This window comes from Trachemys scripta, chromosome 3 (genome assembly GCF_013100865.1).
Source record: "Trachemys scripta elegans isolate TJP31775 chromosome 3, CAS_Tse_1.0, whole genome shotgun sequence".
Lineage (NCBI taxonomy): Eukaryota > Metazoa > Chordata > Testudines > Emydidae > Trachemys > Trachemys scripta.
In genome coordinates this window covers 51,821,941-51,847,604 of record NC_048300.1, presented here as the reverse complement: position 1 = coordinate 51,847,604, position 25,664 = coordinate 51,821,941, and the positions used below count along the sequence as shown (strand labels likewise).

At 43.6% G+C, this 25,664-nt stretch overlaps 2 protein-coding genes across 10 annotated transcripts in view; one reads left to right on the top strand and one right to left on the bottom strand.

The window, feature by feature from the left end:
* The window catches only part of CDC42BPA (CDC42 binding protein kinase alpha), a 337,912-nt gene extending 326,357 nt beyond the window's left edge, over nucleotides 1-11,555 (top strand). For 4 of the 7 annotated variants that reach the window (XM_034764724.1, XM_034764720.1, XM_034764722.1 and 1 more), the window contains 3 exons: nucleotides 4,575-4,692; nucleotides 5,362-5,519; nucleotides 6,965-11,555. In XM_034764724.1, the coding sequence (XP_034620615.1) occupies nucleotides 4,575-4,692; nucleotides 5,362-5,519; nucleotides 6,965-7,096 (408 nt within the window). In that variant the 3' untranslated portion in view covers nucleotides 7,097-11,555. Of the gene's footprint in view, nucleotides 1-1,734; nucleotides 4,172-4,574; nucleotides 4,693-5,361; nucleotides 5,520-6,964 lie in introns of those variants that run through there. The other 3 variants (XM_034764721.1, XM_034764723.1, XM_034764726.1) reach the window with 3 other exon arrangements.
* A 4,832-nt stretch (nucleotides 11,556-16,387) lies between these two features.
* Nucleotides 16,388-25,664, bottom strand: part of COQ8A (coenzyme Q8A) — a 77,576-nt gene continuing 68,299 nt past the window's right edge. For 2 of the 3 annotated variants that reach the window (XM_034764718.1, XM_034764717.1), the window contains exons 10-15: nucleotides 25,482-25,575; nucleotides 24,016-24,157; nucleotides 21,276-21,383; nucleotides 19,844-19,909; nucleotides 18,548-18,634; nucleotides 17,527-17,820 (exon numbers count right to left, since the gene is read on the bottom strand). In XM_034764718.1, coding sequence (XP_034620609.1) covers nucleotides 17,527-17,820; nucleotides 18,548-18,634; nucleotides 19,844-19,909; nucleotides 21,276-21,383; nucleotides 24,016-24,157; nucleotides 25,482-25,575 — 791 coding nt within the window. Of the gene's footprint in view, nucleotides 17,821-18,547; nucleotides 18,635-19,843; nucleotides 19,910-21,275; nucleotides 21,384-24,015; nucleotides 24,158-25,481; nucleotides 25,576-25,664 lie in introns of all 3 variants that reach the window. The other variant, XM_034764716.1, reaches the window with a different exon arrangement.

The window sequence follows — 25,664 nt, the reverse complement described above, 5'->3', positions numbered from 1 at the left end:
AAAGTTACTCTTTCCACATAAAAGGGGAGGAAACTGCAATACCGGAGTCCAGGCTGTTAGCAGGCAAGTTCTGGGGAATCATAAGAGGGCAGCCATGCACAATTAAATCCCGAGGACTGAATACATGGTCAGTTGTCCCTATCAGAGAAGTCCTGACCATCACAACCACAAAATAAGCAAAAACGAAGCAAGAGCATTTTGGAGAAGATGATCTATATGTGGTTGTCTGCGTCTGGTTTGTTCAATCTATTTAAACTTGTGACTTTTTCTGTTGGGTGGAGAGTTGTGTGGAATATGTGAGAAGAATACCCAACTTAATGCAAAAATAACATCAACAACACAACAACATCCTTATTAAGTAGGGTTGAAATGCATGTTTTGTGCAAAGGCCAACCTAAGGCTTATGCCCCACTGAAGTCCCACTTTGCATCAGTGACTATCCCCCTTGGTGCACACATTATTTTCTATACTTACAACATGCGGGTGTATTTCGGGATCCAATCCTACATCCCTCCCTGACTCTCGTGAGTGACCGCACTGAAATCATTGAGGGCTGCTTGATTGGGCCCTTGCTGTGTAAAATCTTGGTAAAAATAGAGCACCACAGTACTAACATTACAGTTGCATTGAAATCAGTGATGTGACACTAGTATAAAACTGGAGTGACACCAGTGACTCAGGAGCCCTCTGTGTGAGGCTCAGCTCAAGCTCCTTAGAGCATAAGACGCTTGGCTTGTGTGAAGGAATGCATCCTCTCTGCTTTGCCGTGGCTGGAGGAGAGAAATGGTACAGTGTCAACCAGGGCCATGTTTGGGTTTTTTTTCCACTTAGCCTAAGGACACTAGTACTCTTCATGGAACTCGGGAGGTGCTCTGATACCAAAGCCATGGGCACACTATAAGAACCTGAATAGGATGGACTCAACAATCTGAGTTAAAAAATGGGTCTGTAGTGCACATGGGCTCTCATATATTGCTTTGTGATTTCATATGACCAAAATAACCCTGTACAATAGGAAATAGTAAGATAAGGTTTGTTTAGTGATAGATAAATATAAATCCCATTAGGAGGCTGCTTAGAAAATATAATGGAAATCTCCTATAGAGACAAATTTCACCCAATCACCCATGGCTCTGGAAGGCCCATGTGCAGCAGAACCAGTGTAGTTTCATTGCGTAAAGAGGTGAATTAAGGAAGGCCACATGGAGGTATGGTTTGGGGGTAGATCAGGGCAACATGGTAGAGGAGCAGGAGCAAAGCCCATAGAGCCACTATTAGGCAGATCTACCAACCATTGTATCTTTGCAGTGTAGCAACCCTCCCTGCGTCTGTTTCATTCTCTGACTGAGCTCATGATCTGCATTCTGATGCACTGAACTAAGGGACTTTCACCCTCCATCGCTACAGTGAACTCAGACTGCTCTGCAAGCAGGTCTCCACTGCAATTATTTCCTCTTCAAAGGCATATCTGCTAGTCACTGTTTATTTTTGCTTGGTTCAGTGCTGGTGATGGATTTTATATGCTGGGATTTGAATTGTTTGATCTGTGTGTGTGTTTAAATGGCTGTCTCAGGGTTATTTTTTCTTAATGACTTGCTGCTCTTTGCTGTTTTATAACCACTGCTTTTAGATGCTGGTTGTTCTCTTACGTGAATTCTTTCTGTGTCGTGTGCATGCTGCTTTGTTATGTTGTTTCTGTTCTTTACTGGCATTGATTTTTTTTTTTTTTTTTAGAAGAATGGTGAAACATTTGCTCTGAAGGGATAAACATATATAAGGATTACATGGACTTTCCAAACAGATATAAGGGGAAATAATGGTGCTTACGTTTTGTGCCTGCCATCTTTAATGGTTTAATGTGTTACAGCTGATCTCTTTAAAAAGAATGTATTCTTTCCAAGTACCAAAATTTTGTTCCCAACCCCACCCGCTTCGTTAATTGAGGTTGCTTAGTTTCTGTTAAGGAGGTTAGCCGCCTTATCATTAAACATACCAATTCTCTTTGAAGAACCATGTGCTCCTCATCTGACAAGCATAAAAGCCCCATTTTGCATTTCCAATGTATTAATCACAATATATAACAACTCAAGGTGCTGTATTTGGCTTTCCCTAGTGTGTCTCAGAATATCTCAAGAGCCGAACACCCTTGAGTGCTTAATCCCTTATCATTCTGTGCAGTCTTTACTGCTGCTGTACTATCCATATGCTCATGTTGTTGTAAACTATATCAAAATTGCCTACCATGTGCGTCTGGACGGCACAAGAACAAGCACTAGATACTCCATTTCATGTTCTGTGATAAGTGAGATAAGGTTGTTGTCAAATATATTTCATTTGTTCACTGCTTCCTGAAAAAAGAACATACAAACAATGCAGGACAATATATTCTTGGGAATTATTTGAAAGGCACTTTTTGAAACCTGCAGGTATTTGCTAAAGTACTGTTGGGAACAATCCAACATTGGCAGAGAGACAGACTGGATAATCAACAGGGCTTTTCCATCCCTAGCGTCTGAGTCTCTTATGTTGATAGCTGAGACAGATCTTGGAAAGAAATTCACAATTCTTGTTTGCTTATTGCAAATTAAAAATGAATTGTTCTCTCCACATGTGAGAATGAGGAGGGGGCATCTCTTATTAACTCAGACGGATTGATTGTAAGTGCAGCATTAAAAACAAGGGCAGTAACAAAAGGAAAGTAACAAACAATAATTCTTAGCACTTTACATGTTCTAATTGCATTGCTAACTTTAATCCATTCATTATCTAGAAACCTTCCTTTTAGCTATAACCTACCGAGAGAAATGGATAGATACTTTATTGTACATATTCTTACCATCTATTGGAGGAGACATAAGTGTATAGATATGGAGATGTATTTTATACACCTATTTATCAACTGATGAGAGCTACAAAATGTGATGTGATGCAGACTGTATGAAATAGTTCAAGCTCACATTTTCCCCTGTACACTGATTTGATATGCCTGTATTACTGACATGCTATTAGACAATAAGAAACCGTAACTTAATATGATTCTTCTATAAACAGGGAAAAAAGTATTGTTTAATAAAATGGTGTCTCACTAGACGTGTGTTCAGATCTTTTTAACATCTTTCGCTTTGGGATCTGAAAGTGGCAGTGGAATGCTGACTTCTTCCTCATGTCTTCTTCCTAACGGTAGATTTGAGATCCCTTGCAGCTAAGGTATCTCTTATGTAGTAATGGTAGAAATAAATACAGTATAGGTGAGAGAATTGTTTTTAAAATCTAATAATAAAAAGGTTACAAATTATGTATTGGGAACACGATTTTGTGCACGAGGGGAATGGCTACGGAACTGGAACTGGCCTGACAGCAATGGACCGTCTGGGTTAGGGCTTTTCCCTGCCACAAACATGGTGTGGGTCTGGCTGAGCTGCTCATTTTGTGTGGTGCAGGATATTCCGCTAACAAATTGCTACATGGCGGAGGGTTGGGCAGAGCCAATTTCAAACTTTTTATTGCATTGTTAAGTTTCAGTAACATTCTTGCTTCAGAAGGCAGCTGCAGTTGTGAATTTTCTTTCATACTTAACTGCGTTATCTTAGTATAATGAAGATTTCATGGGTATTAGTGCTTAAAAAAAAGTTGTCTAAGGAGAGGGTGTATTTTAAAGACAAAATGGAATGTGTGTTATAAACTGCTCAGTGCTATAAATTGTTTGGGTCTGTTTTTGTTTTTTTACAAGGGGGCTGTTTTTCCACCTCTGTGTGAAGAGGTTTGATGTACCTAATTCCCATTAATGTTAATGAGTTCTATATACAAACCACCTGAGGAGCAAGATAAGTACATGCTTATGGTTAGCTAAAACTCCAGAGACAGGCAATCACATTGGAAACAGTAGAGTGAGCCCTAATTTGGGATGACAATAAATGAAAATACTTATAGAAAACCAAAAGCATCCGATTAGTGTTCAGACTAAAATATTCTTGTCTGTGCAATATAATCTGAAAACAGAAGGCCAAAGTTTGCTTCTAACTATTCCCATGAAGTTCTGGAGTAACTCCACGGAAACTGGCGGAGTTACTTGAGCATAATTGAAAGCACGGTTTGGCCTAATATGTCTCTATAAATGCAAGAAATACACTGCAAGCAGCAGGGGATGATTAGATAATACTGTCATACAAAATATATACAAGCCACAAATTATGGCATCAAAGAGATACATTTCAATAAAATACTACTTGGAAAGCTATAGTTAGAAACAATGCATTACATTAAGCATCTTTTTTTTAACTGTTATCTAAATTGATACCAGTTGTCAGGCTCCTTGTCAACATCAGCAAGAAAATTCTGATTCTATTAGAATGTTCTTTCAGTTGTCTGCATATGTCCATGTAATTCAAAACTTCACTTTCATGCTGTGTGTTCTTCCAGTCTCTGCACTTAGCTGCAAAATAGTATCCAGAAAATTAGCTCTGGGTTTTTTTGTTGAAGTTGGTACCTCCGCCCTATAGCATCCACTGCTGACTCAGCAGTAAATGAACTAATGAACACAAACCTTTCTCTCTTTGTGTCTCCCTGCACTGCAGAATCTTCGGCCTCAGGAAAGTCGGACCATGTTCAGTGGCTCTGTCAGTATCCCATCTATCACAAAATCCCGCACAGAACCAGGGCGATCGATGAGCGCCAGTAGCGGGTTGGCAGCAAGTGAGTGTCTGTCTTGCTACAAGCCCTGTGCAGAAACCTTCTAACCTAACACTGCCCCATCCTGGAACGTTACAGCTGTGCTTGTTGAGCAGGGTTTTCAGAGTTGCTCTGCAATGGCCCAGCTCTGTTCCCACTGAAGTTCCCACAATGGAAGTGTTTTACCAATTAGATTAATGCTGAGAACTTCTGAAAATCCCGCATGGCGTTTGCTGTTTCTTAAAACATATATGGTATTGATGGTATTATAACGATATCAGAATTAGTACTGTATTCCTCAATACTGTGATTTCTTGACTGCTACTTAAGGGCTTCATCCTGCCCCCATTGAAGTCAACGGCAAATTGTCCATTCACCCCAATGTTTTGGGTTTTTTTTAACTTTGTTGTTAGAGTTAATTACTTGGAGCCTTCTGTGCATGTAACAGCACTGGAAATTTGGCTCCTGGCGTGGAAGGGTTAAATTTTACTCCTACCATCCTGCCTAGATATTGCAGTGTTCCAGTGCATGAGCACATCCACCATGTAAAAGAGTACATGGAAAACAGGGAAGTAAGATTATGTAGAGGGAGGTTCTGTAGGAAAGCAAAACTAAACAAAGTAACAGCCAGCCAACTTCTTAGTGTCTTGCACACACATCCATGATGCAGTTTTATTCACACACACCTTTTAGGATCATCGGCACAGAACGGCAGTGCTTTGCGGCGGGAATTCTCAGGAGGGAGCTATGGAGCCAAGCGTCAGCCTATGGCATCGCCATCAGATGGTTCACTGTCCTCTGGTGGTTTAGACCAAGGCAGCGACGTGCCGACAAGGGACTATGAAAGAGAGGTGAGTAACAAGAGCGAAGGGAAGAAAACTGCAAACTGTGGATACTGAATAGGGTCCAAATTCTAGTCTCAATTTTGCTGGTGTAAATCTGGAATAACACTGGTGCAACAGAGCAGGCCCTAGGAAGCTTAGAAATCATTGTTCAAAATAAAATGTTCTATTGTTTGTCTTTTGAGACTTGTTGACATAGGATTTTGGTCAGACTATGTCAGCTTTAAACATCTGGGCAGATGTGTAGAAAATGCATTGAGGTGGTCTACTCAGTACCCCGGAATCAATAAGGCTCATGAATGTAGTAGCTTAATAAAGTAACTACAGAAACTTGATACTGACCTTTTGTAGCTAAAAGGGACAGTATTCCTTTTGTCTTTTGGCAGAAAGAAAGCTTTAGGCCATAAGCAGATGAGTCATAAAAAAGACACCTTGGTTTTGTGTTCATTGAATGCCTAGAATTAATCAGTTAATATGTAAAAAGTCAAAAAAAAATCTTTTCTCTTCAGACAAGTTTTATCTGCATTCCACCAAAATATTGAAAGGGAGATGAGAAATTAATTATTGTTTCATCCATTACACCCTTTATAAAACATGCCTTTCACTATGTCTCCAGGAGCATGTACAAATACAACCCCTCCGAACCACCACCTCACTGCATCCCCCCTTCATGCTCCTCGGGCAGAATCCTGAGTAAATAGATGAGCATAAAGGTCAGACTAACAGAGAGAGAAAATTCCAGTGTCAGGAGCCCTTCACAAGGAACAACATGCTCCTGCTGGTTCAAAACTGAAGATGGCTGCAAAAATGCCTCAGCCAATCTCACTCTCTGCATTGTTATATAGGGAGAGATGGGGGCTTTGAGGTTGCCAGGGCTTTTATAGATCAAAATCAACACTGAGTGCCAGCTCAGACTGCAGAGTGGGCAGGTGCATTCTACACTAACTGAAGCTTCGACATGATCTCAAGGGTAGTCCATGTAGAGTGCTTTGTATCAGCATTCACTTTGAAAGTTACAGAGGGACAGATAACTGTGGCAAGGTCCACATCAGAAAGGAGACTTCTTAACCAAACCCAGGGGTGAAACAAAGTGTCTCCAGCCACCACTACTATATGGGAGTCCAAGAGCAGCTGGAGGTGCAGAAGCAACCCAATGTTGCAAACCTCAGTGAGGCAATAGACCAATCATTTGTCTGTAACAAGGGCAGATGCGTCTTCTGTGCACCATCATTACTTATGCCTTGTGTGAACTGGGCTTTAGACAACTCGCTCGAATGCACAGAAAAGCAAATATTGAGCAAAGAATGTTATTGGATAGAAAACTTAGGGGGAAATGTATGCAGCCCTTTAGCTCCGCCCAACTCCTGGTCAAATGTATGTCCCCTTTGGTCTGACTGATTTACTCCTGTTGTGTTGTTGCTTATTGATGTTCTTCTGCATTTTTTGGGCTGCAGGATTCTGATTCTCCAAGGCATTCTACAGCTTCTAACAGTTCCAACCTAAGTAGTCCTCCCAGCCCAGTTTCTCCTCACAAGACCAAGAGTCTCTCCCTGGAGAGCTCTGACCACGTGAGTTGGGACTCATGAACTGCTTCAGCATTCAGATCCAACATCACTGCGGCTTATTATCCCCATGGCTCCCCCTTCACTCAACCTAGTTCTCACTTTCATCACCCTTACCACTCCCTCTGAAAATGATCTGAGGGGAAGGGAGAGAAGAAGATAAAAGGTTTGCCTTCTCTAGCACTATTCAGCGCTGCCTCGGCCTCCCTAGATTTAGCAGAGGCAAACAAGCAAACCTAGAGTGTTGGTAAACAACAGATGCCATAGATTTGTATTCGTACTGGTTTCATTTCATGTGGCTACAGCTGCTTCCATTATTACAGATAAATTTACCCCACCCCAACTTGGAAAAAAAAGTAGCTTAACTAGACCAGAACAATATCAATTAAAAGAATAAATCAGATGGATTGTTTCCATACAAGAGCAGCACAGAGACCCCACTCCTGGTGGGAGCAATCAGTCCATCAGAGGCACAGGAAAGCTTTCAGCTAGCCACCATGTTTGAATGTCAATCTGATTATCGCCAGCAAATCCTTATTAAAACGATGCATATTTTACTACAGTAGAGAGTTTAAATAAATACACAAATTTAAGAATTAAATACATATGTATATATTCAAGGAGAAAAAGCAGCATCGTGTATGCAGAAGAAGATGGATGCCTATTTAAGAGAACCTTTAATTTAAAAAGATTTGTGGTGTTCCCGTTTTCATGCTAAATAACACACACATTGGAGGCATATATATATATACACACACACACACACACACACGAGCAGGAATGTTCCCTTTGGGTGACACTTCACTGTTTTAGGAGAAATCTCCCACAGTGTGTTCAGTGACCTTTATTCCTCTTGTCAGTAGCAGAACTAAAGCTGTAACCCTCATTTGAAGATGTCCCTGCCTGTCATCTGCAAGAATAACATTGATTTGAAAGTGAACCATTCTCCCATCTACAACAAAGAGCAACATTCAACCATGTTGTCGTCTTGGTTTCCAGTGGGGCGGGCATTAGTTGTGCAGCTTGACACCTTTGGCGCTCATGGATCTCTACTGGATACAGCATACACCCTACGATAATAATGGGACAGTGCGGAAAAAATCATAGGGGATACCATTTCTAAAGAAGGTCAGTGACTGACCTGGTTTAATGATGAAGGAAATGGTCTTCTGACCCTCCTCAGCCATATGTTAACCAGAAAGCTGTTATATTGATTATCAAATACTAGCATACAATCTAAATCAATCAAATGTGAGTCCTGTTAGCCCAAAAAGAGCCTCTGTGGAATATGTTGTTGCTGTGGCATAGCGAAGAACCTTGAAGACGCTGACCTAATACTGTTCAGGCTGTGGCAGTTTAAGACACCTGGTAGCCCAGAGCTGCCATGCTGATGAGGTTTAATGATTTCCCTTACCTGCCATTTGGACTGTGGTTTCAATTTTTTTCTATACAATACCCTGCTCTTTGATTCCAACAGCGATGCAGGTTGCAGGCAGAAATCACACCACCAGAGGACAGGATCCGCAGAAGATGCAGGCCTGTCTTTCAGCCAAGAGCCTGACATTTAAATCAAGGGAATAAAGAGGAGGCAAGATAAAAAGCAAACCGCTGTCAAGCAGGAAGATAGTCCATTCCCTTTTCCAGTGTGAGCTTTTCTTCTCAGTGGGATCATTCCTAGCTTTATGCCACGACCCCGCTCAAGCATATAAAGGGCTTTTTGTATTTAGAAAGCTGGTTTTCCAATGATTTGGCATTTTTTATGGCTCCTATCAAACCATTCCAAGCGCTTACAGTCAGCAGTGTAACATGTTTCATTCACATTAATAGATGCTAAAATGAGTGGGAATTTTCCAGGTTCCCTTCACTGAAGGAACTTATGGGTAAGTTCAAGTAGGGTTCAGATGAATTAGGTTAATTTACAGGCACAACCAAAACACAATGATGAGACACAGATCATTGCCTTTACTGTGTAACCATGCAGGGGTCTCCTAGGTGCTAGTTCTGTGTTTTATTCTGCATTGAGTGGATTGTCCACACATAAACCTGTCATTCAAAGGTTGGTTGCTTGGTTGTTTTTTGGGGACGGGAAGGAGGGGGAATACAAAAATTTCTATAAAGTATCATGTCAAAATCCTGCCTGTCCTGATTGGTGGTATGTTGGTATCATGTGTTTCGTTGTCACAAATAAACTTGGCATTGAATAGTAAAATCTATACCAAACAGGCAAACACTGAGTCCCTTCCCAGCATGGTAGCTTTTCATGTCTTTCCAGGACACACACACAGACATGTCAGAGGGACTTGCATTATTTAAAGTCCATAGTCACCTTTTTCTTAAAGGTTGTATATTGTTCCATGTGCACCAAAGGCTTCTCTTCCTACAATTGCATCCTCCTCCTGCTCCGGGTGTAGCCCACCAAGGCCTCACACGTTTCAAAGTGTTGCAGACTAGTTTTGTATTTACTGTATGTTGTATTTAAACGTTAATCATATTTTGATGTTAACCTGTTAAAGGGAAGATTTGAGGCTATTAGCAAAAACCTGTGTGATAATTTCACATGAGAGGGTCAGTTTATCTGGAATCAAACTGTGTATTCCTTTTGCTTCATCTCTGCTCCATTTGAAAATGGAACCAAAGAACCAAGGTACGGCTTACTTTTAAACTAACCCTAAACAAACCAGTACATTTGCTTACTCTCCTCTTATGGTGAATATGAACCTGTTTAAATGTACATTTTCAGATGGAGCATAGATTTGCCACTTTACAGAGCTTAATTCCAGAAGGTGAGACCCCATCCTGTGAGGCCTAGCCTGTTAAATACAGTACTTATGTTGGCCTCTTGCCCTTGGCAGTGTCCTTTTCAAGATGACTCTATTTGGTCTGGTATTGTACATTTTACACAAATCATGCCTTTTAAAAAGAGGGAGAAACAGCAGTTGTTTTCTCAGTTGAAAAGCAAACGTCCATATACATTATTTGAAAGTAAAAAGCATTTTAGGAATTATATAAGGAATCGGTTCTGATGGGTCTATATAAGTGTAGGACATTTGAAATTTTTGTTGTTGTGAACACATTACAAAACATGGCTGTTGCAGGTGTGGTTTTTAAATTCTCATTGGGATAAGAAAAATAACTTGGTCATTTTAACTGTAAGACTCTTGTCTGAGATCTCAGAAGCAGTTGGCTTGTAAGGTTTGGTGTTTGCTACTAGGCATTGTTTAAAGTTTCCAGTTATATATGGTTGCATTTATCCAGGCAATGTATAATCTCCCACTGAATTTTGACTAATATATTAGCATATGTTCTGTGTACACTATATATATATATATCTTTTTTTTTTTTTTTTTGCTAAGACTGAAACCATTCTTCATTTATCAGGACATACTCTGTTTAAGCAAATGCCTTTGCTTCAGTCACTGAAAGGCTCCAAATAGATTTAAGCATGTCCCTGAGGACCATAGCTTCCAGAATGAAAAAAGGTGCAGGAAATCAATTTAAGCTCCCCCGCAAAAAATCACACTTCCCACATTTCATAATTCCCAAACCAAGCTTTAGCACTTTGTCTGTTTCACATACCACATCTAAACCCATTGCATTTGCTAGTTTTAAAATATAGTTCTATCACTTAGGCAGCTTTTCTCTCCATCTCAGTCTCTTACTGGCTGGCTTGTTTGTTATAAATGTGGATTATTATTATTCAACAGTTTTGCAGTTCTGACTTGTGCTGTTAAGAGCAATAATCTTGATTCTGATAAAATTACAAACACATATTGCACTCAGATATATGGTTTATGAAACAACACAGCAGAGGGATGCAGTGTTCTCTGCATACAAATCAAAAGCACAGATAATGTATTTGATGGATGTAGTTAACTACAACAACTGCCTTGGGCTTAAGCAAAACATTCTTCCTAGAAGTGTCAGACTTCCAGAATGATACACCGCAGTCAGAAGAATTTCTGACTAATGGGGGCACCCTGATAATATAAGTTTTGTACATCAAGAAGCTTGGATGGGTTAGACTAAAAAGAGAGCAGGCCCAACCACTGAATGGTAGATAACAAGAGTTCCTAAAATTCCAGGTAGTTCTAGGTTATTGGAAGCTTTTTTTTTTTCTTTCAACCATGTCCATAAAATTTGAAAATTTTAAAGACGTTCACCAGGCTGCGATTCACCCTTGTGTAGGGGGCTTATGTACCACTTAAGTTCTCAGGCTAAGGCTTTAGTGGTATGTAGACTTTGTGCAGGCCTGCTACACAGGAGCCTGGTCCAGACGCTCTGTGCTGACATGAATCTCACCCCACAGCTGTAGGCACAAGTATAGCTCTAGAAGATGAAATGGACTTGTGTACTCAATTCCTATGTGAGAAAAAAGCTCCCAAAGAGCCAATCTGCTGTAGATCTCCAAGACCTTGTTGTGCAGTGAGGCAATTCCACTACTTGTTTGTTCTTTCTTTCCAGCCACAGTTTAAAACAAAAAAAACACTTCATTCATGGAGAAGAAATCCATAAATAAAACCACTCTTGGTATTTCAGAGCAATTATACCTGCTTTTTTTATGTATGACAGTTTCATATCATTTTTAAAAAAAATATTTTTTAGATTTTTTTCATTGTAATATTATTGTACAGTTTTGCATGGCATAGATGTAATCACTTTTTGTTTTAGAGTATAAAAGCTGACAAGTGTGCGTGTGGGGAAAAGATATTGCTTTTTGCCTCTTCTCACTATTTTATTTTATGCCCTCACTGTGGTAGGGGACATTGTAAGAGATTCTCTGCTACAGAACGATGTAGATTCTTTTGCACAGAAATATTTAAGGTGGAATAGTCAACAATGTAATAAATGACTTGACACCAATATTTTATGTTGGTAACACTTAATATTAACCTACTTTGATGTACTGCAATAAAAACAGGGAACTGTTAGAAATACAGATGTTTTGTGTTTTTTTCCCCCATCCCCTCCCTCTGTTAATCTTTTGGAAGAGGGAATGAAAAGGGGAGGAATCTTGTATTCCTGTTGAGTATAATCATCAGGTAAACCTGCCCCTTACGAAATATTGACAAATGAAGCTCCCTTTACAGCTGCCACCAGCCTCCTTTAGACATTTACTGCTAGAGTTGAGTTCTGTTGAACTTTGGCCACCTTGCACTTTAGTATATTGAATGGCATCAGCTACACCTCCTCTGAGTTTTTTGATTAGTTCAGTCTGACTACTGATGAAAACAGAGGTTTAATTACAGTGGAACAGTCACCAACTTCCTTGCTTTTCAGTGAGATGTCCTGCACAGTCACAGTGGGGCAATTGGCGGCTCCTGGAAACAGGGAGAGCAGGTTCTATTTTTCTGAGCTGCATGTACTATGGGGCATTTGCCCCTTCTAGGTCTTCAGCTCAATTGAAGCTGCAAATTTGACATGCAGCCTACCAGGTCTGACCTTTTTCTCAAGGAGGCTGAACTCCATCTCCCTATGCAGTTACCTTGGCATTATGCCCTTGGGCCAATCCTCAGAGTCCAGCATTTTCAAGAGCCTGTTGGCTCTAATCTGTTCCTAGTGGAGGTTGGTGACTAAACACATCTTGACAGTAGCCTCAGAGTCCAGTCCTTGTCCACATGCACAACACTACCTGAGGTGGCACATGACCAGGATTCATCACTGAATTTGGTCCACTTGTTGGATCATTAGCTTCCCTGGGGCAGGTACTGACATGCTGATCTATGCCCCCCAGCAAAGTTCTGGGATGGATTAAGTAAACCTGCACCTACTGGGTGTCTCCTAGAAATGACATCATCACCTGCACACAGTTCATTAGTGAGGTGGCTAAAGCCTCTGTAGGGCTGAAAGGGAACTCAGGAAGTCATCAAGTTCATGACTCTGTTCTAAGGCATGAGTACATAAACCTAGACCATCCCTGACAGGTGTGTTTTCAACCTGTTCTTAACCTCCACTTATAAGCTTCCAAAGATGGTTGTAGCATCTCCATTCCCAACCTTAACTACCTGTGTAATGAGACCATTTTTCCTAATAGCTAACTAAGTCTCCCTTGCTGAAAATTAAGCCCATTACTTCCTGTCCTATTTTCAGTGGACATGGAGATTAATTGATCTTTATAATAGCCCTTAATATAGTTGATGTCTTACCTCCTCACTCTTTTCTCAAGAGTGAACATGCCCAAGTTTTTTAACCTTTCCTCATAGGTCAGGCTTTCTAACTTTTTATCATTGTTGTTGTTCCCTTCTAGCCTCACTCCAATTTGTCCACATCTTTCATAAAGAATAGCACTGGATGTATCCTTCAGCTGAGGCCTCACCCGTGCCAAGTAGGTGGGACAATTATCTCCCATGTCTGCCTTACAACATTCCTAAGAATACACTCTAGAATATTTGCCTTTTGCGCATCACAGTGACTCCTGTGCAATTTGTTACCCACTTTAATAATCCCCAATCCTTTTAGCAGTACCACCAGCTAGTTAGTTATTCCCCATTCTGTAGCGATGCATTTAATTTTTCCTTCCTATGTGTAGTATTTTGTACTAGTCTTTATTGAATTTCATTTCAGAGCCCTGACACCTGCAGCCTTCCTCTGTCAAGTTCTACCCTAAGCAGAACAATTGTGGCCAGTGGGCCATTCCATAACCTGTGTGGGTTTGTTCGTGTATGCCCTGTCTAGTCCTCACTCTTGCCTAATGGCCCTCTGTCTGAAAAAGCCCCTTTTTCCCAATGCCCTGGCACAAACTATAGTAGACTCATAGCTTTACTCCCTTCCCCCACAGCTGCGGGTGTCCTACAGCAGGGTGAAGGGCTATACAGATTCAAGGGAACTGGGCAATGGAAAAACAAAAAGAGCAGCAGCACTGTGCTTGGACTTCATGCTAGCTCTTCAGCACTGAGGAACCCCTGCTACTTAACACCCATGTTCTGGCTTGCGCTGATAGTGACATCTGTGAAGTCCAGCCTGTCTGTTCAGGTGCCACAGGCAAGGCTGGACCTTGGTGGTTTGGCCTCCGCTCTTCTCCCTGAAAGCTGTCTTTAAGGGGAAAGCAAATCTCACCCTTCAAGTTTATAGCAAAGAAACAGGTGCTGTTTGCTGGAGAAGAGGTTCTCTGAGGTTGCAAACTCTGCTCAAGAGCAGACACTTTCACATCCTTGACCTAATTCCCATATTTTGAGTACCTTTGTTAGTTAAACTACAGTGAGAGGCACCAATACAAATTCCAAGTCAGTATAAAATAACCTGGACTTTCTTCTGGCCAGGGCTTGAAGACAAGGTAATGTGTGATAGTGAGGCATGAACACTAGGTCACTCTTATGTCAAGAGGGTTTTCCAGTGCATTGTGCTACAACAGCCTCAAAATATATAATCCCATGATGGCGCTGTGGGACTTGAGTAGTTACAGAGCCTTGCTTTGAGCCTATATATGAGGCCAGGAGGGCTAGAGCCTGAGCTCCGATCATCAGTGCTCCAACAAAGCCATGCTTCACCTTCTACTGGAATTTATCCTTAAGGTGAATCCTGCATTCTCTTCTAACAAACCCACTGACCTTATCCTAGCCCAGGTATCCCACAGGAGACACTGTCTTTGCTCTAAGCTAGACGTGAGTACCTCTAGCATTACATGTAGTAATAGACAATAGGTCCCGAATTACAATCACAAGTACAAGAATCTGATCAAACTCTCCATTCTGAATGCTACCTACCAATATGTTAAAAACCCACCTTTAACCAAGTTACGATTTTGAGCCAATTCACTACATAATCTGAATGCATTAGTTCTTCCTGTATTGCTTGCATGTTGCTTTAAACAGTCTCCTCTACAAGGTCACCTGGTCCTAGTTCCTTGTCAGCTTTTTATACTTTTTAATGTTAACATAAGCCTTCTAAATATTTCACTTCCGCTGATATTAGAAGAGCCAGGTCTCAACTTCCATGAGCTTTAATGCCTTCAGTAATTAAAAATTCTCCCCCTCTCCACACATTACCACCTACAACTGACACTTCGGCAAACTAGAAGCATAGCAACACAGTAAATTCAGATAGTCAAGAAGAAAGTTTTGGAGATCAGGGGTACAGAAGACTATGGTAGGAACATCTGTTCTGTACATAGGGCTGCTGCCATCAGTGATGAAAGAAAAAGTACTGCATGCTACTGAACTAGAGTAAAAGCCTGTCTTGTTTATATCAGTGTGCAGGGGCTAATCACTGTCGGCCTGTGTACAGGAAGATTATTGCACTGGCCAGTAGACAATAGAATCAATAAGAGTTGCACCTTTTCTAGGATGTCCTCTAAACTCGCTGGTTTAATCACTTTTTAAAATCAAGCAGGCTATAACTTTCATGTGAAGCAAGTTCCATGTTCTGTCCATGCGCTTGGAAAAAAGGTTAAATTAGACACAAATAGGAGTTTAATTCCAACACTATTTTTTATAGTCTGCAGGAGAGGTCAACTTTGTACACTTACCAGATTACAGAAGGCTGGATAAGTGCAAAACTGAGGGACTGGGCATATTCCATCTGTGTGTTTACGAATTCTTTGTTTAGTGCCTGTAAAGTACTAGCAGCCATGCTAAATTCTGTTTAACAGTCAGCTGAGTGTATTAAAAGTGTAAGTATCAGGGGGTAGCCGTGTTAGTCTGTATCTACAAAAACAAGGAGTCTGGTGGCACCTTACAGACTAACAGATTTATTTGGGCATAAGCTTTTGTGGGTAAAAACTTCACTTCTTCAGATGTGAGGTTTTTACCCACGAAAGCTTATGCCCAAATAAATCTGTTAGTCTGTAAGGTGCCACCAGACTCCTTGTTGTTTTAAAAGTCTAAAATACACATTTACGCACGGCCTTTTCCCATCCTGGGCAGACCAATGAGCTGACAGCTGTTGAGCCTACTCCATTTGATGCTGCTGGGAAGTAATTCCCTTTCAGCCCCCAGTACCATCCAGACACAGTAGAACTGCACCACTGGCTTTAATGAAAGCATTAATGCAAGGGAAAGTTTTTCCTCCGTGTGTTTGGGGAGGAAGGATGGAATATGTCCACTCCAAGAGGCTCGTAATAAAGTGACATTCAAATCTATTCCCAGGCCATGGAGACTGAAATAGGCACTGATGGAAGTGATTCTTTTGCAAAATGACATTTCCCTTCCAAGAAAGAATGGAAGAAATACTGGAAGAGGTTCTCTGACCCTTCTCCTTCAAGCCCAGTTTCTTCTATTCATACTGTAAAAGAGTCTATCTGCTTGCATATTACCACTTGCTATTCTTTTACCCTGGTCATGGGAAGCAGAGGAGATGGAATAACTGCAGGCAGAAGCCCTCTGCACAAGCACTTTTTTATTGAAATCAGTAAGTCATACAGATACAAGAATTGTACAAAACCCTAACAAGTTAAGTTTGCTAGTCTGACTCCAATTCTTTAAAACTGTGCGTTTGGCTATAAACATGTAATACACATTTCAGCAAAAGCTTGAAATGCCCATAAGAGAATCCCAGAGAACGTTTCCCCCTTCCCTCAAACTCTGCATTGGAGGGCACAGGAAGGCAAAGAGACTAGTTTCTTTGCTGGGACTCTAACAAGCCAAGAAGTGTCAGGGCTTTGGCCATCAGGGGAGCTGATACATACCAGCTAGGGAAGATTCCCACTATTTGTGCTTATGCACAGCTCCTTTGCTTATACATTCAACTCAAAATTAAAAAAACAACTGACTGACTTTCTGAGCAGGAGTTCTCTATGGATATGTTTAAATATAAGTTTTGGCACCCCCTGCATCAGATAGTTTTAGCTTGCAAGCCGAAGACAGAAAGGGAGGCAGAAGGCATAAAATTTCATCCTATGTGTACACATCTTACATGATATCCCTGTCAGTAAAATCCAGGCTTCTCTGAAGGCCACCATTCATCTTACAAAACAGGGGTCTGTTCTAGGTTACCAGGTATGTTATTCTATAATTCACAGTATGAAAACCATTCAAATTCCACCTTAGCAAAAAGAAAGGGGTGGAGGAGGAGTTGTGTGGTTTTTGTTTTTTTTAATGATTTTCAGAGAATTATAAACAGGTTTCAATATAAACTAGACCTGGTTTTGTTCTCTCTAACTCTCCTCTCAACCCTGCCCAACACATTATAAAAACCCAACCACAGTATGCAGTCACCATCAATGTTAAAAATGCACTAGAGATAGCTGGTTGGTGCTTTGAACAGTGTGGAAGAACACAGCGAACTAAGCCCCACCACCTCAGGAGGACAATTCCTGTAAGCCATGGGAGTCTAATGGCAGAGTCTAGGACAGACGCTGTGTTAAGGAAAGACTTTGTCCTTGTGAAACAAACATTGAACTTCCAGCACACAGGCTGCTACATCTCAAGATGAGAATGTGGGGATGTGACAAACTACATTGCTCTTTGCTAGATACAGTATGATTGGGCCTTAAGAATGAGACACTTATTAGTTCATCTTCACTACTGCTCCTGCTCCTTGGCCCTCTTGCTCCAGTATTTGCTATAGGCCTCCTGGAACATGTTTTTGCAGGCGATTTTGGCCTTCAGTTTGGAGCATATGAGGAAAGAGCCCCCCATCTTCCGGTGGAGAGAGTAGGTCTCCTCTGGCGGAGGGACAAGCCGATGCTTCAGCATGACAGGGATCAAACCATGGATCTTTTCTGTGGTGCTCTGGGTGCCGAAGTCAAATGGCTCCTCAGACGCAAAAGCCTCTCCCAGGATGAGAACAGCTTCTAAGTGGGCATTTTCCATCTCCTGCCCAAAAACAAAGAGGAGTCAATAACACGCAGGGATGACTCCAGTACCAGCTGCTTTTAACGTATGCAGGAAAAGAGTCAAAGACCAAGGGGCTAACGCTCAGCAGTAGGCAAGGGAAAGGTGGTGCCCTGCCCGAGGTAAAGTCCAGTCTCCAGCCCAGAGACCCGGAGAAACTCTAGAGTGGCTCACTTACAGATGTCTCACAGGAGACCTTGGGCCATTGAGTTACAAGAACACAAAAGACTGTGCAACATGGAGGATTCAGCTGGGATAATGGGAGGGAGTAACCAGGAGGAATGCAGAGTTGTGCACTAAGGACACTATTTACAGGTGCATTCATGCCCTAGGGAAAGGGATACAGATTCTTATTCTGCCTTTGGGCATGTGTGTAGGGCTCTCATCAAAGCCCGTGCTGCACAGATATAAAACCCCAAGGTGGCTTTGCTGCAGCAAAGGAAGTGAAGGGAGAAGCTTGGATAAAATACATCCTGGCTACAGCCAGTGCTGTAGTTTTTCTAATTTCTAGCTCGATCTGAAGAGAGGCTGACTTAGCTGTGTCACAGAAATCCTGTATCCTTTCCTTCCCACTGCCAATCCCAAGAGTGCAGCTGTCATGGATTGTTGCTAGCTTCTCCCTATTACAGGATCCACAGAACATCAGACCCAAGGCACTTAAAGAGCTCTGCAGCTGGTCAGCAATAACGGGGAGGATTCCATTCCATACCTTGACTTCATAACCAGTAAGGAATTTCATTTCTATCGACTTCCTCAAAACTGTCTCTCTGTCCTGATCTGCAGCCGCCTTTATTACCTGAATAGGAAGAACACCATCAACAAGGAGACAGGAATCTTGCATCCAACACACCTTTACGCTACTAAGCAATTGCAGCAGCATATGCTATCAAGCAGCCTGATTAGGTTCACACTCTTCCTTGCCCCTTCCCCAACTGCTTTGCGGATTGCATGGCACCAATCTGGAAAATGACCAGTTTCAGAATTAGTTGCATAAACGCATTTGCTGCAAAAAAGCCTTTCCTAGCAGGACTGGACTCAGTGGCCCACAAAACAAGTGGCCCTGCTTCCTGTGGAACTCAAGAACCAAATTTGCTTGGGGCAGCCACAGTTTTCATAGAGACGGCAAGCCCCAGTTATTTGGACTTATTTTATGAAGTACAGAATTCAGTGCTCTGATAAAGGAATGGACATGTAATTAAAATGGCTTAGTGATATTAATTGGCTTTGGCATACAATTTATAAGCAGGCTGAAGTTACAGGAGATGAGCAGAGTATGAAATGCTCCAGGGTCCATGCATTTCAACCATATCGCTGAATTCCCAGCAGGCAGAAAGGTACCACATCTGTTAAGATAAGCACTACTGCTCAGAGAGCAATATTTCAATTTGCTGCAGTAGGGTTTGTACATGTCGAGTCAATGAAAGAGCCTGGAACTTCAGGAAAGAAGTCACTGTGGCAGCCAAGTCCTTATCACATAACTATTACACAGCATGACAGCAGCTCCACTGCAGCCACTCTAGTCTGCAGTAGCCAATTGTAAGTTCCCCGTGCCCCAAGCTGGGGAGAGACGAGACTAAGAGTGGAGGGAGCACAAAGTAATAGGGATGGGGGAGGTGTTATTTCCTCACTGAGACATGTGGGGCCATATTCCACTCTCAAGGTGGAGTTACACAGGGGAAACCCAGGGCAGGAGTTGGACCTTTATAGAGCAGCAGCCTCAGGTCTCCTTGTTTGTGATGTAAACTTACAACAGGATAACTGGGATAGCGGCAGGTTTGTGAGGGATACAGGGGAATCTAGGAGAAGGGGGCAAAGCTGTGGCATGATCTCCTTCAACGTGCCCCAGGCCGGGTTTCCTCCCGGGAGCAGATTCAGCTGCAAACAGAAGTGCGCCTCAAACATGCAAGATCTTGAGACCCGACAGAGCCTTGAGTTAAGCAGGGCTGTGCAAGTGGCACTGTTCTCCCTAGCATAGCAAGGCTGCGTGTGCAGCTGGAGTCCTCACCTCAATGTAGAGGTCAGTGAAGTCCACGTCAAACCCACGAGTTGCGCCGAAGTCCAGCAGGGCCACCTGAATATGGATAAACCCTTCTGCATTACAGTAGAAACCACTGCAAAAGAGCGCAGCCAGGCGTGGGAAGCCTACGGCAGTGGTTTCATTTAGCTCAATTGTCACAAGTCACATGGGGCTGGAGATCCTTCCAAAGCATCTGAATTTCCACTTAACTCCCTCCTTACTGGTTAGGACTGGCAACATTAAACCCAGTAACATACTTCATAGCATCTGGCACATTAGAGAGTCATTCCTAGGCACATACATATGCTCAGACAGCAGAGGAGTCACCACCTATGATATCTGATGTGTTTGTAGCTCCCACACTAATAGGTTCTGCTCTGGAGCACATCAGCAAAGAACCTTGCTTCAAGCATTTACAAACGCGGAATTCAGCCAGTCCAAGATTTCCTAGACAGCCCCTAGGACCAATGCCATTTCCAAACCTACCTGACAAGGGCACAAATATATGCAGCAACCAGACCCCTGGAGCACGAGGAAAGAAATTCTGACCATATAGGATCACCTCACTAGACATCAATATGTTTAGCATAGCACAAATGGCAAGCATTTGACTGAGGTGTCCCTTACTCAATAATATCTTAACTGTCCTTATGGTAGAGAATACGCATGGCTGAGATTTTTCAGGGACAGATTTCAGTAAAGTCAGAACTCTGGGTCTTAGGAGACTGGTCTTGGATACAGGGCAGAGCGGGTGGGCAGCCAGGGTAAAAGGGACCCATTCTCCCCCCACCATCAGCTGATGAGGAATGAAGAAAGAGGCCGATTCCATCAGCGTGGCTGGATAGCAGCAATGTTCATTCTCAGCCCTTTGAGGAAGCAAAATGAGACATCCGTTGATATTTCCCGTTATGCTTCCTTGTTTGTAGTGAAGCTGGAGGACATGTAAAAGCTGGTGCCCTGCCCATGCAAAGGTCTTCTGAGGGTGCTGGCAAGACAGCTAGCTCTGCTGGCATCTCTGCCTACTGTGACTGGAAGTTTCACTTTCAGGAGACAGTGGTCAATGGAACTGGGGTATGTAAGATCTTACTCCCTCCTCCCACTAGAAAGCCGCAGACTCCAGCATAAGCATATTGCTGCTGAGGAGCATGGTACAACATTGTTCACACAATATACCCAAAGGCCAGGGGCTCTGCTCTCTGGAGGTCACTGAAATAAGCCTACTTGTTCTCCCAACAGACTGCAGTGTTGTGAAGACCTCACACCCCTCTTTGATAGATAACCCACAGCCCCTGCCTACCTTGGGTCTGAAATAGAAGGTTCTATAAAAGAGGCGCAATAAGAGACTATTTAGCTTTGGGGGTGGGAGACCGTCAAACAAAAATTCCTACCTAGTATAGGACCAGCTGGTTGCTGGGCTTACCTTGTGCAGCTGTGGGTCATAGAAGAAGTTAGACCAGTTCGGATCAGTCTGCATGAACCTGAACTCAAACAGCTCCCGCAGGCACAGAATCAGGATGTTGGAGCAGATCTTTGGAAGCACAATGAGGGAGAGAGAAAATGGGTGAGGAAAGCAGCAAGTCACAGCTATCCAAGTGTCAGACACACCACCCACCCCAGATTTAAGCGCACAGGAACTACAACAGCATGCTGGCCAGGTGCTGAGGGAGGAACAGTGTGGTACCACTGTCTCTCCTGGTGCTGAGATACATCTGGCCTATTCTCCCCCAGGCACAGAACACCCACTGACCTCAAGCCACCAGTGGGAGTTCTGTGCAGGAAGCTGCTGCAGAACCACATGCTACATGTCTCATTTAACACTAGCACTTGTCTAGCTGGACAGCTGACAAGACAATAGAGGCCCCGTTACTGCTCACTCCTCATGGCAATTTCTCATCTCCCTCAAATGCTGATGACTGTGCTTTCAGAGCCAAAGGCGGCATGTGCACACATACATGCCCAACATATGACTAGGCCCCTGTTGTCTACTTAGGCCCCTGTTTTTTCCTAGAAAGTGAAGCTTTTAATAGAGTTATGGAAAATTCAGCATGAGCATTTATCCCCCACCTAACTGCTCCCAGTCACAACAGCTCCACAGGAGACAATGAAAGGAAGGCCTCGTTTTCCACAGGTGTGGTGATCCCTTGCTAACTGCTGGAGTCAGAGAACCTCGATGCAAATTCTACACTAGTGCCAACTGTAAGACATGGACTTGCTGGCTAACTGGAGGTTAGCATCAGCCCCCTGCCAATCCCCATGTGGTGAGATACACTCCTCTTGCTCAAGACACAGCACACACAATATCTACCATGCTTTCTTTGCTGATTAGAAGGAAGTTTGCTAAGTGGTAGTTGCAGACAGCAGCCTCCAGGGGGCATCAAACAGAAGGGGGGCACCAGAGAGAGAGAGAGTGCGCGCATCACTGCAGGTACTTGAATACACAGTCTCTCAGTTCTGCTGGCCTGCCCAGCTTTTACAGGATGTATGGTCTCTCACAGTAAGTCTCTCCCTGGTGTCGCCAGGGCAGTAAGGGGAGCTCTTCACAATGCAAGGAGATCCAACAGTGCAGAGACTGGGAAGGCCTGTGGAGCAGCAATTATAGTTCACCCTTGTGAAAGAATCCTGTAGAGCTTAGTCAGGATGAAATCAATGAAGTTCTATAGAAATGTAACAGGGCTCTAAGGAAGTTATCCTTAAAAACCCTAAGGAAGTAATAGAGAACAAGACTATCGATCAGCGTTATGAACCTTACATAGAACGCTGCAATATAGAGTTTTCTATACAATTGCTCAAAAACACCTATAGAAAGGGTCTCGCTCTCAAATGCTACAGGATTCTTTTATAAAGAGGCAATTGTGTCAGAGCCTGTTTAACAGAGAACTGCCCCTAGTCCCAATGGCAGGGTCACTGCCTGCTTATTCTGAAAATCTTTAGCTTCCACCCAGCTATTGTCCAGTGTTGGATAGAAGGCAACTGGTTTTAAACACCCCATCCAAGAGTAATAATGTAACACTGAACACGAGCAAAAACTGGTGCAAGTCAGTCACATTTGGGCCAGAAGGACATGGGCTAGAGAGTCACTAAGTCAGCCACTTGGACACTGTGCAGAGTAAGGGACAGACCCCACATCATCTCCCTTTGTAAGTGGGAAATGCTTTGTTGTCAGGTGGGCTATTAAAAAACCATCACCAAACACGCAAGCAGCCACATTATCACGAATGACAAGTTGAAGAACAACCAAACAGCCCAGAGGTCATAGGCAACTGGATCTGGCACAGCTCCAAGTACAGTGTGTTGCTGGGATCTGTTTATCTATAGGAACATACTCTGTGCACTTCCTCAGTGACCTGCCAACAGCTGATAGCTCACACCAGCCCATAAACAACTCAATCCAAATACCAGGGCAGTTATTTCTGCTAACTGAGCAACAGCCAGAGCTGCCTGCCCTGCTGTAACTCTCCATCCCTTGCTATATTCAGCACTGATGCCTTCACATCCCTCCCTTCTGCTTGTTTACTGAGAGGTACTTTTCCAATACCCTTGTGCTACACAAGCCAATCCAGCAGGGGAAGCTATATTTGACTGCTAATGCAATGGGAAGAGACACATTTCTGTGCTCTTGTTTCAAGACAGCAACTGCAAGCAAAGAGTCCCTCTCAACAAGCTGGGAATCTCTCCCAAGGTCAGATCCATCCCTTGAGAAGTAGAGAAGAGGGGCTGCCTCTCATTAGGGTAGCAATGCAGCATGCTGCTTCAACTGTATAGTGATACACAGCACAACAGAAAGTCTGAAAGAGCTGGGGGGCCAGGACATGCTCACAGACATCTCCTTGGACAATCAAGGCTCCACTGCCATTTACTCCCCCCAGCCCAGAGAGAATGACCATTCTCTGTAATAACGCATGTTGACAAGGTCTAAACTCAATCACAGAAATTGCCAGAATCACCGTTACAATCCATAAAAGCCCAACAATTATAATCCAGAGCTGCCTCTCTCAAAAGACCACAAAAAGAGTCATCAGTGTTCCCCTGCCCTAGCAGTTCTCCCTCCACCTTGCAATCTGTAGTGATCAAGTCACTGTCACAAACAAAGGCTCCAAGACAGTGACCAAGCAAACACGGCTCCCTCACTGCACCCAGACACAGCGGTGCTGGGGTAATACCTCATTCCGGATTTCCTGGCTCAATCCTTCTGCTTGGTCCAGCGGGAACCCAGACACCAGATCTGTGGTCAGGACATGCTGGCTGCACAGCTCATCCACTACATCAGGCACGTAAAAGAAAGGGTGATCCTTCAACAGCTCCCTGGGGGCAGCAAGGAAAGGGTTAGGAGATCCCAAGGAGGCAGTCACTTCTGCAGTGTTGCAAATACAAAATCTCCTTACAAGCAGAGACCAGCTGCCTAGAGGTCACCCAAATGCCCTGCACTGGCACCGCCTGGGGTCCCCAGCTCCTGCAATGTGGGATAGGGAGAGAGGAATCCCTCACATTCAGCAGCAGAAACTACTCCACCTGGTTCAAGCCACTGATGGCTCTGAAGGGATACTCCATCTAATCCCAGCCAGGACTGTGGTTACTAGAAATGCTCAGAGTTCCCTGGAAATGGGGGACCCACCAAGTTCCCTTTCCTCTGCCTGGGAGAGTTCAGACTGCATGCAGAAGCAAGGCTGGCAGTGAAGGCAGTAAGGGTGACACCTGCTGCCACTGGGGATGGAAGTGTCTTGCTACTAGGAACTTCCCCCACAACAGGAGAGCACATGTGTAGCACAGCAGGGTGCCTGGAGAGGGCACCCCCCTGCAGGGGTACCAAGTAGGCGCAGGGACTAAAGAGAGCAGGGAACGCAGGGGCAATTTTTGAAAAGAACCAGATGACATTGTCATGAGGGCACAAGCTTTCTAACCTTAGCTACTCCTGCCCCAAGGAGCCCAGAGGGCCCCCTTGGCAAGCGCAGCGTACATGGCAGGGCCAGCCAGCAGCTATGCCCAGGGACAAAGCAGGGGACCAAGGGGAAGAGGAGCTTGTCTCCCATCTCTCCCCCACATAAAACAGCCAGGCTGCACTCACAGTGAGTGCACTCCACAGCAGGGCAGGTGGAGACAAGGGAAGCAGAGCTGTGCTCTTAGCATCAATCACCTGAATGGGCTGAGAAGTCTGAAGGGAGGCATTTACAGTGTCAATGAATACGAGCGGGTTTCTACCACCAGGCCAAGAGTGCCCAGCAGGCAAAAAAAAAAGCAATTCAGTCCTGCCTCAGCAGCTGGCAGGACCCCTCCCCAGGGGCCAAACAGGCAGTTTCACCAATTGTGCCCTGCATCAGAGAGAGCAGCAGCTGCTCTGCCTTACTCCTAGCTGGGCACCACTAGGTGTCCAACCAACAAAACCAGTTCCAAAAGCAGGGAGCTACACTGGGGGTGACTGGGAGCATTTTACACACCTGCAGTTTTAAAGAACTACCCTTTCCCCCCCCATGCCCACGCATCTCCTGCCCCCGGGGCATGCATACCCAAGAACTTCTGGGAGTCAAGGCCACTGCAGAAGCCCTAGCACCAGGAGTTAAATAATGGGGCCCCTCCTCCCAATATCATGCACCCAGGGGAGAAGCGTCAGAGGGCACCACTGTGAACGCACTTGAATTTCTTAGCACAGGCAGCTTCTCTCTTGTAATCACACTCCATGGCCAATTCTCTGCTCAAAACTTCAATCATGTGCTCATGAAACAGACCTAGAAACAGAATTGCAGAAGGAAGAAGATCTTTAGGCAGTATCAGGCATAGGAAATGCTTAGTGGTTCAATAAGGAGCAAGCCGCTGG